The 9,691-nt window shown below is 47.2% G+C and overlaps 2 protein-coding genes across 16 annotated transcripts in view; one reads left to right on the top strand and one right to left on the bottom strand.

The window, feature by feature from the left end:
- Positions 1-582, bottom strand: part of LOC108234845 — a 6,423-nt gene extending 5,841 nt beyond the window's left edge. Inside the window, exon 1 of the mRNA XM_025005552.2 lies at positions 489-582. The gene's annotated coding sequence lies outside the window, so the exon portion shown is untranslated. The remainder of the gene's footprint in view (positions 1-488) is intronic.
- The window catches only part of LOC108234861 (collagen alpha-1(XXV) chain), a 176,698-nt gene continuing 167,034 nt past the window's right edge, over positions 28-9,691 (top strand). For all 15 annotated transcript variants that reach the window (XM_017414417.3, XM_017414414.3, XM_017414415.3 and 12 more), the window contains exons 1-2: positions 28-339; positions 440-509. In XM_017414417.3, the coding sequence (XP_017269906.1) occupies positions 82-339; positions 440-509 (328 nt within the window). In that variant the 5' untranslated portion in view covers positions 28-81. The remainder of the gene's footprint in view (positions 340-439; positions 510-9,691) is intronic.

The raw sequence follows: 9,691 nt of genomic DNA, 5'->3' as shown, positions 1-9,691 counted from the left end.
AGGGAAGGGGGGGAGGGAAGGGGGGGGAGAGAGAGTGGTGGAAGAGACGCGCAAATTCCAAAAACCCCCAAAAGCGTAAAGATGGAGAAAGACGCGTCGCCTCTGAGGAGAGCGAGCAAAAGGGCGACGAGGAGCGGAGCCCTGAGCGCCATCTCGTCCCTCTGCTCGCTGGCGTCCATCGCCTTCTGCGTCCATCTGAGCCTCAGCGCCGCCGACATCCGGAGCCGCGTGGCCGAGCTGGAGAGCGGCCCCCCCGGACCCGGACCCGGACCCGTACCCGGAGCCCAAGCGGAGCTGAGCGCGCTGGTCCGGCAGAGGGTGGAGGAGCTGCTGGCTCAGGTAAGGCTGCCTCTTAATTGGCTTCAGCTTGGATGATTTTTTTAAAGCAGGCAGATCTGGGATCAGCTGGCAGTGACGCTCTGTTTTGGGTCTTTTTCAGAACTCCTACCAGAACTTGGTGAAGATCCGGACCGCGAGACAAGCCTCACCTGACTGTAGCTGTCCTCCAGGTGAGCACAGAGGCTCTGACCTCACATGTGTGTGCGCGCGAGCTGCCGCGTCTCGTCCACTTCTTTATAAAAAAAAAAAAAAAAACCCTAAAATGAACTCTGAAACGTTGACATCTCCCACCAGCAGATGGAAACACTCTCTCCTCCTGCCGGAGCTGCTCGGCTGTCTGATCGTTTGGCCTCTTTGGTTAAAAGCAGATTTAATCAGGAAAATATCAGCTTTTTTTAAATTTTAAATATAGTTTTTATTTTCTATAAATGCATTAAAGAGTCCGACTCTGATGGTCTTCTGTCGCTGTGAGCAGAAATCTCCAGATTTCGATGATTCCTCTGATGGCTGAACAGTTGTCACTAAAATGTGTTTTTCTTGGATCTTTTAGGACTAGTTGGCTCCTAACTAGTCCTGATCAAACCGATATTTATTCTAGTAATTTATGACTTGAAGTTAAACTGAATGAGTTCACTTTGTTTCCACCAGCTGTTTGTCATCGGCCGATTATATGAAGCGATTATTTATTTATTTAGCTTAGAACTTGACTCGGGACATGCACGTTTGGGTTTTGCACTTGACTTGTGACTGTCACGCCCTAACTTGAAACACGACTTGTGACTTGGACGTCTTGATTTTGGTCTCAACTCGGGACTTGACTCTAGACCTGCAGTCCTGACTCAGGACTTGCACACCATGATTTGGAACTCGAGTCATGACTGGCACGTCTGTACTCGGAACTTGATTCGGGACTTGAGTGGAAAGACTTGGGACTTTTATTGGGACTTGCACGCTTTAACTTGAGACTTGCAGGTCTTGATTTTGGTCTCGACTCGGGACTTGACTCTAGACTTGCACGTTATGACTGGAGTCTTGACTCAGTACTTGGACACCATGACTTGGGACTTGACTCAGGACTTGTGTTTTATGACTTGAGACTTGAGTGGAGAGACCCGGGACTTTAATTGGGTCTTACACATCATGACACGAAACCTGACTCTAGGCACGCACGTCTTGACTCGGTCCTTGCACACCATGACTTGGGACTTGACTCGTGGCCCAAACCATCCCCCCTCCCCCACCGTGCTTGGCAGTTGGTGTTTGGTCGCTGATGAAGCTCAGAGCAGTGCATTATGGGTAGACACCGGTACTTTGGTCTCATCTGTCCGAGGGTCTTGTGGTCCACTCAGACGCAGCTTTACAGACTCCTGCCGCCATCTTCTACGCCCATCATGACCTTTGACCTTTCACCTGCTAACTGAAGCCTGTAGAGTCTGAGAGCTCAAATTATGTCCTGAAACAACAACAAAAAAACTTAAAATTGAGAGTTTCAGTTCTTTGTGAAACGTCACTCAGCCCTGTTTTCTTTTTTCTTTAAACCATTATTTATTTTTATTAAATATAAATATTTAGTTCTGAAGTGCTATTGCAGTGTAATTTCATTAAACTCCTAAATGGGTTCACTCGGCGTCCGTCTTCTCGCTGCGGATCTGACGCACATTTATCTCGTCATTCGTTCAAACTCTGAGGATTCTGACTTTGGGACGGCGGTGATCAGCGGGTCCGAAACCCGACTGGTAGCGGGTCGGGACACATGTTCTATAATTCAGCCAACAACAGAACATTGTCCTTTTCCAGCAGACATCGTTCAGCGGTAAAACCAGCAGAACTAACGTGAAGGTCTTCTTGTAATGAAGTGGGCGGAGCTCCCGTTGGGTTGCTAGGTAACGGGGATTGTGATGCAACAATCCTGAGGTTTTTGAAATGGGTTGTTTTGCAGACACCAGAAAACATTTACTTATTGCCAAAAAATGTCTGGGTGTTTGTTTTTTTTTTTGCACTTGGACTGTTTCTAAAAGCAGTAGATCCCCAAATGGAAGAAGAAAAACATGCAAAAAGTGAACTTTGTGTAACAGGTCCCCTTTAATCTCGATGTGACTCTTGGTTGAAGAGGTGCTGTGTTTTGTAACACTGCTGCTGTCGAAGTAACACGTGTGGAATATTACCCGTACCACCGAACATTACAGGCTTCCTCTCCTCTTTTTTGCAGCTTTTGTGTTGTCCGTGTTTAAAGCGCTCGGGAAAATTACGGCTCCCAGAGGTCTCGTTTCAGGCCCAGGCTTTACTTTCTTGGCAGGGCCACGGCACGTCGTAGCTTCAGTCCTGCTCGGGGAGGATTTTTGGCTCCCGGTGAAACCAACACTACAAACACCCTCGCTGCTTTCGTCGTTCCGCAGATGATGCCCGGATATCCGTCCCAACTCTCTGAGCTCCCTGGTTTCATGTCTGGAGGACAGAAAGGTTACAGATCATCACTAGGTCGGCGTGGACGTTTCAGCTTTTCAGTTTGAAATGGCGCCGTTAGGACCGATGGAATGAGGAAACAGAACTCGTTTTCTCTGCATGACGAGATCGAACCAACCCAGTTGTTCCTGGACAGCAGAATAATCGGGAGCCGTGATGTTGAGGGGGGAAAAAACAAAATCACATCAGAATTAACAACAGCAGTTATGACACTTCTCAGCTTCCGTACATATTCAGAACCAATCAGTATGAAGAGTTTCGATGTCTCCTGAGGTCTACGGGTTTTGTGTCGGAGGTTAATAACCTGAAACAACGCAGACGCCATGCTGAACGAAGCCTTGAAACACTTCCAGTCTGAGCACCTTTTGCCGTTTGCGTCTTCGGTGGGAGCGTAATAAAACGTGCAGTCATCAAGCACGGATTCTTTGCTTTTTCACCTTGCTCCCCCCCCCCCCAACCAGTGTGTTCCCACTCTGCAGCATTTCTCCCAAGTCATCGCTTCTCAATAAAGCCTGGAAGCCAAACCATCGGCCGAAATCCCCCCCGCCCTCTGGAGAAAACGCCGACACACAGCTCGCAGTTGGCGGGATTTTGTTTCCTCAAGCTGTCGAGCGCGGGGGGCGGGGGGGCAGGGATGTTTTTGACTCACCGGTCAACCGACTCCGGTCTCGACATCGGCCGAAAGCGAACCCAATCCCCTCTTCTTCAGCTCGACGTCTCCGCCGCGCGACACGTGGAGCCCAAGCGGCTCCACGCGGTCCCAGCCCTGCCCGTCCCATCGGTCGCCCTCACCTCAGTGGGGGAACCGGTGATTAATCACCGACAGCTTTTGAATTAAGCCCTCTGTGCGGTTTGGAGCCGGGAGGTGCCTTTTTTTTTTTTTTTAAATAGTCGCGTAATTACCAAGTGCGAGGTAAAGCTGAGCAGACTTCCAGGTAGAGGCCAGCTGCTCCTGGTTAGCCGAGTCGGTCTGAGCCGCCGCCGCCGCCGTGACTGAGGCCGGAGACGATGGAGCGGCGTGGGAGGCTTCACCTGCCGACGGCCGCTCATCATCCATACGAGTCACGCCATCCGGGGGGCATTTAAGGCCGACGTGAACGCCGAGTCAGCATTCAGGCAGTTATTTTCGGACTTTAAAGGGAAAATGAAGGTCGATGCTGGAATCTTGGGCATCGCTGCATCCTTTCCAGATTCCTCCAGGAAGTTTTCGAGCTTGTGACGTGCTCTAATTTCAACTACAAGCTTGATTATGAAATGCAGGAGGCTGAAAATAGCGCAGATGTTCTCTTTATGCTCTTAATGCAGCGTTTTTTGTTTTTTTTTCTATGACAGATGCTGAAAGGGATGAGAATGACAGGGTGGTGCACTTCTCTCTCTCTCTCCTGCTATTTCTTTTTTTTTTTACTCCACATTCACCTGAGGGGAACTCTGTGAATGGACAGCAGATGACATGATTTGTAAATGAGAGCGGGGGGACCGAGCCGCCTCCCCAGGCCGAATAAAAAATAAATAAAACGGGATGAAAAGAGTGGCGCAGAGTCAAAAGCGCTAACGTTTCGTCTCGTGTGTCCTTGAAAACGTTTGCTGGCGGCGGTCCTCGGTCGTCATCCTGCGCGGAAAAAAACAGCAGGAAGCTCGGAGATCCTGTCTTGGCTGCGTCCGCGGTTACTTCTTGGAGGTTAATCAAAAGGATTTCCATCATCCTGAGTTGACGGCACACCCAGAATCGGAATAAAAGAGTTGCGTACGCTTCGTTCAGGGCAGTTTTTCAGATCCTGTTATTAATGCGTTTTCCCTCAATTTGGTGTCAAATCTCCTGTCTGACGGGGAGAACATTAAGAAGCATCAGCTTAGCAGTGCTGGCGAGTGGTTTCCTGAAACGACGCGACTCCACTTTTCTTTGCCCCGCAGCCTCCAGTGGGAAGTCTCCGCTGTAGGTCTCCTGGATCCTGTTCCCACCCGAGTCCAGCAGGTCTTGGATCAGTCACGTTGTTCCTGACTCTCCTCCTCACGGCGCCGCGCGCTCCGTCGCTCTTCATGGCTCACGTCTCGACTTCCCGCCCCTCTCTGGGCTCTCGGGATCCTCGCCGGGGTTTACATGAAACCTTAACAGACGAGAGGTGACTCTGTTTGGATTTCCCTGAACAGCCTGTCTTCCGTTCCCAAGTCTGCCTCCTTTAGTTGGACGGGTCGGACCATTTGAAGTGGGGGTTCTGTGGAAAGGTTCCCTGTTTCCTTCCTGAACTGGCTGCCTTCATGACCTGACTGTGAATAAGGGAATGGATGGATGGATGGATGGATGAATGGATGGACAGAGATGTGTGCGTTGATGCATGGATTAATAGATTGATTGATGAATGCATAGATAGACCAATGGATGGATGGATGGACTAGTAGATGGATGGATGGATGGACCAATAGATGGATGGATGGATGGACTAGTAGATGGATGGACCAATAGATGGATGGATGGATGGATGGACCAATAGATGGATGGATGGATGGATGGACACTCCTCAAGTCTGACTTTCAGTAAATCAAACTTGACTCTGACCAGCAGGATTTGGGTCCTTCAGCCAGTAGTCTGTAGGTTTTTTTTGTCTAAAACTCAGTGGTACTCAAACTGTTCTGCCACCGCCAAAATAAAAGCTGCCGAGACTCTTGACCCCAGCATTTTGTGGTATGCAAACTGCTAATATTCCATTCAACAAAGATATAATGTATTTTGTAACGGTTGGGGCTAAATATGCTATTAGCAGTCATTTTAAAAGTTTCATTAATTTCCATAAATCTTTTCCAAACGCCCTTATTTGTTGATCCATGACCCTTACGGGGGTCCCGTCTCCAGTCAATGACTGCCAGCAAATGAATATATAAAAAGCAAACAAGACATTCCTTAATGAATGATGCTGAACTTTAAGGACTTCGTCACGTGAAGCTAAATTCAGATAAAGTACAAAGCTTCATGTTTAATAGACGTTAAAAGTTACCAAGATATATTTCTGTGTGTTGGAAATTCAGGTTTTGGGGGCTGAAAGCATGATGTATTGGTTTAGACCCAACGCTGCAGCGCCGGCGGTAATCCTTTCAGGACTTTTGTTTACAGTAGCTGCAAACATTCATTAGAGGCAACATTTCGGGCCGCTTTCTTTTTCGCCTCAGCAAAAAAAAAAAAAAAAAGTGAAAAAGTGTAAGCAGCCCCTCGAGCTGTCCAAGAACGGCAGGGATTCAGACGGTTTCTCACGGTAGAAAAAGTGATGGAGGGAAGCGAGATAATGTGCGCTCCCAGACTCCCCTGGGCGCCACCGAGAGCTCGAACTGGACGCAAACGCTGCTGTTTGAGATTCACGTCCACTGGACCATGAACCCGATTTCAAGGGTGTCTGACAGTGAAAGAGACCCTCTTGTTTCCTTCTTTTACTGTCCTCGTTTTATGTTTGAGATCTGGTTGGCATCTTCCACAGCCCTTCCTCACCGGGGGTCTCACACTTTGCCAGTCAGCTCTTCCCCATCTCAAAGCTAAATGCAACATGAAATACGAGCCCAGCAGGTAATAAATGCACGGCGCAAACATGGTGTCACGCACACCTGCAGACGCAACTGGCTCGCCGTTTCACCGACATGCCCACAAATGTTTAGTACCAGAAGCCCTTTGCTGTTTAGTTTAATTTTCTAAATCGGGTCAAAGAGAATTAAATAAACGGGCTGGAGTCATTCGTTCTCAATTATCTCGACAAGCCGCGACGTTTAAAGCTGGGTGGGATGCGGTTTTCTAATTGGGGCTGAAGCAACGCTATCTCTGCTCCAATATTTATACATCCTTTTCTTTTCTTCTTCGTCTTTTTCTTCTTTTTCCATGCAATTTATCGGAAAGATGCAAAAAGTTTAATCTATCCTAACAAATGTAATTATGGGTCAATCACACATACTAACACAATTAAGCCCTTTTTTAAAATCACTTTTTTAATATATCATGTCAAGGAGTATGAGGATTAGCATTTTCAGCTAACTAGCTTGTACCACGCTAACCGGCTAACCAGCTAACCGAAAAGAATATTGTAAATATTAACTCTAATCATTTGTTTGTATAAAGAAGCTTTTGAAACAGTATTTTTAAGAGCATTTTTTGTAAAAGCTCTGAAAATTAGCAGCAAATGACTCTGATTTGGTTTGTTAGCTTGTTGAAAAAGCAGTTTAGCCATTTAAGCTAACAAAACCGACAGCTGTTTGGAACGAGGGCCTTTCTGTCGTAGCAGAATATCTCCTGAACCACTCAAATGATTTATTAAAACTCTCTAAGTAATCTTCACTTTAAGTTTCTCTAAGTTTCTTCACTTTACAACCCAATTAAAGATGGCTGCCACAGCTAATCAGCTCCAGCCAGCACAGAAATGACTGTAACTCAGCCAGTTTTACAGAAATGGAGTTAAAATCTGGCGTGGTCGTAGCTGAGAGTCATCCCCAGCGTATACTCCGAGCGCTGACAGATCATGAGAGAAAAACCAGCTTCGTTTTGGTCATCAGTTTAAAAAAAAAAAAATAAGAGTCATAACATTATTCAGTTTGGGCCCATTTGTAGCATCAGCCACGACGCTTTGATTAAAATTCATTTAATAAAGTGTAGTAAAAAAAATGTAAAAGTAAAGTTTAGTTCAGATTGCGCTGCAGGAAATGAGCTCGTCTGTCTGGGTTCAGGCTGTTAATGAATTCACCCAGCTGGGTTGAAAAGTTATTAAACCGTTAATCTGAAAAAACGTTTCTGCATATTTCACGCAGCTCTTCGTAAACATAAACTGCTCGTCTGAGCAGCTTCAATTTAATGTGCGTTTATTGACACGTTGTGAGCCGAACCGTGAGCGCCGCTGAGAGTTGCCCCACATCCGCTAACCTTTCTCCCTTCGCCCAATCAACGCGGCGCCCTGCGAGGCGTCGCTGGAATCCAGGTTAACGAGCCACTTCCCGCCGCCGCCCTGCCGCCGTCTGAAGCGTTTTTTGTCTCGTGAGCCTCCGGTACCGTCGCTGCGACCGCGATCCGACCCGGCGGCCCGTTCTGAACGTGCTCACCGCCTGCCGTGAGTGGATGAAAAGCTAATCAAGCACAACCTGCTTCTTATACTACAAGAGGAAAATTTCAGGCTGCCGCGACGAATCGACCCGACCTGAGCTGACGCAAAAATGGCTGCCGCCCGGTCAGTTTTCACAGATACTGAGCCACGATTTGATGTGGTAGTAGCTCCGAATCGTTCCCAACACTCTGAGCACGAACAGATCTCTCAGAGGTTTAATTTACAAGGTTTGGACCAAAAGATCAACTTAAGACGAACTCACTTTAAACCTTTTTTTTTCCTTTTATTTATTTTAATCATATTATTTAAAGCCCGTACATCCCGCAGCCACATATCAGTGCAGTGACTACCTCACTTTATCTCGTCTTGGAGGCGCTCCTCCGGTGTTCTCTTGCTTTGTTATCACTCAGCAAAGTGTGCGGTCAAGGTTACTGCAACAACACCGCTGCTTTTCGGGGATTTTTCTTCAGGCTGACTGATTTGACGTCTTCTAATTTTTCCTCCGTGTAAAACTTTAAAAGACGTGGAAAGAACCATTACTGTGCCCTTGGTCGTCAAAACGAATTACCTCCCCCCCCCATCTCCGCGCTCTCCCTGCTTGTCGAACGTTCGGAGGGAGGGTCCCGGTAGCCGTAAGATAAATTATAAAGACCAAACGATTCTTAACGCAGCGCGCCTTTACGCCTGATTGAACGCGACGCGTCCCGCCGGTGGTCCGGGTTCGCCTCGGAGGCATTTGTTACACAGGAGTGAGACGGCGAGCAGATTAGTTTATCTTCTCCGGGACCACGTGTGAAATCAATTTGGACGAAATGGAGAACATTTCATAAACACGCCGGTGCCCGGACCGATGATCGTATTTCTGCTTCGCCGTGCGTTTGCTGTCGACTTTCCTCGTTTCGTGCAGCGTAACAAACAACCGGGGCAGGCGCCGCACGTGTGTGGCGCCGCAGTCAGAGCCCCCTCGAGTAACACGGAGCAGAATATCATCGCGTCATTCTTGCGGCGGTCGTTCGTTGCCGTCTCACCTCTATACATCTGCTTTTCTGCAAAGGCTACACGTGTCAAACTCAAGGCCCGCGGGCCAGATCCGGCCCTCTGTAACATTTCATCCGGCCCTCTAGTCTGGTTCAGATCGAGTCTCTGATTCTTATTTTACTTTAAAAAAACTGAGCCTAATTAGTGAAGTTTTCTCTTGGCAGTGACTTAGAAGCCAACAATATATAGTTTTAATTTCTGTATGATCAGGTTTTTGTTGATGGCTTTTTAAAAAAAATCTGTTTTAATGTTAAAAAATTAATTTAAAAGCTGAGTGAGGCGTAAGAAATGACAGCTAATGTTGAGCTTTTTGAAGTTTGATCTATTTGTCTGTGTTCATTAAAGTCTGTTTGCTCTAAATTCTGTATAATCTGTAACTGGGAAAAGGTCATTGATATTTCTATATGAATGATTTGACAGAATACATCTAAAACCAAAGTTAATTTATGTAATTTTTAATAAATATTGATCATGATTGGCCCTTGGCTAGGACCAAATTTTTAATTTTGGCCCACCCCCCCGGGTTATAGCCACACGGTAATACGGGGGTGACGGTTTCGTCTGAGCGGGGACGGGGAAATAACGGCGACACGACGACAGAGTTTAGGAACCGAACCAAAGAATCGTCGCCTCGGAGAGGTTCGCCCGCTCCTTCTGTTGAACGTCACGCCCGTAAATCTTCACGTTCCCTGATCCTGGATCCTGCTGCAGATCCGATCTTCTAAAGCGGACTTGTTTCCTTTTATTATTGCCACCTTGTGCGAATTTGGAAATTAATTAAAAAA

Source organism: Kryptolebias marmoratus, linkage group LG7, assembly GCF_001649575.2.
Source record: "Kryptolebias marmoratus isolate JLee-2015 linkage group LG7, ASM164957v2, whole genome shotgun sequence".
NCBI lineage: Eukaryota > Metazoa > Chordata > Actinopteri > Cyprinodontiformes > Rivulidae > Kryptolebias > Kryptolebias marmoratus.
This window is presented reverse-complemented; position numbering and strand designations above follow the sequence as displayed.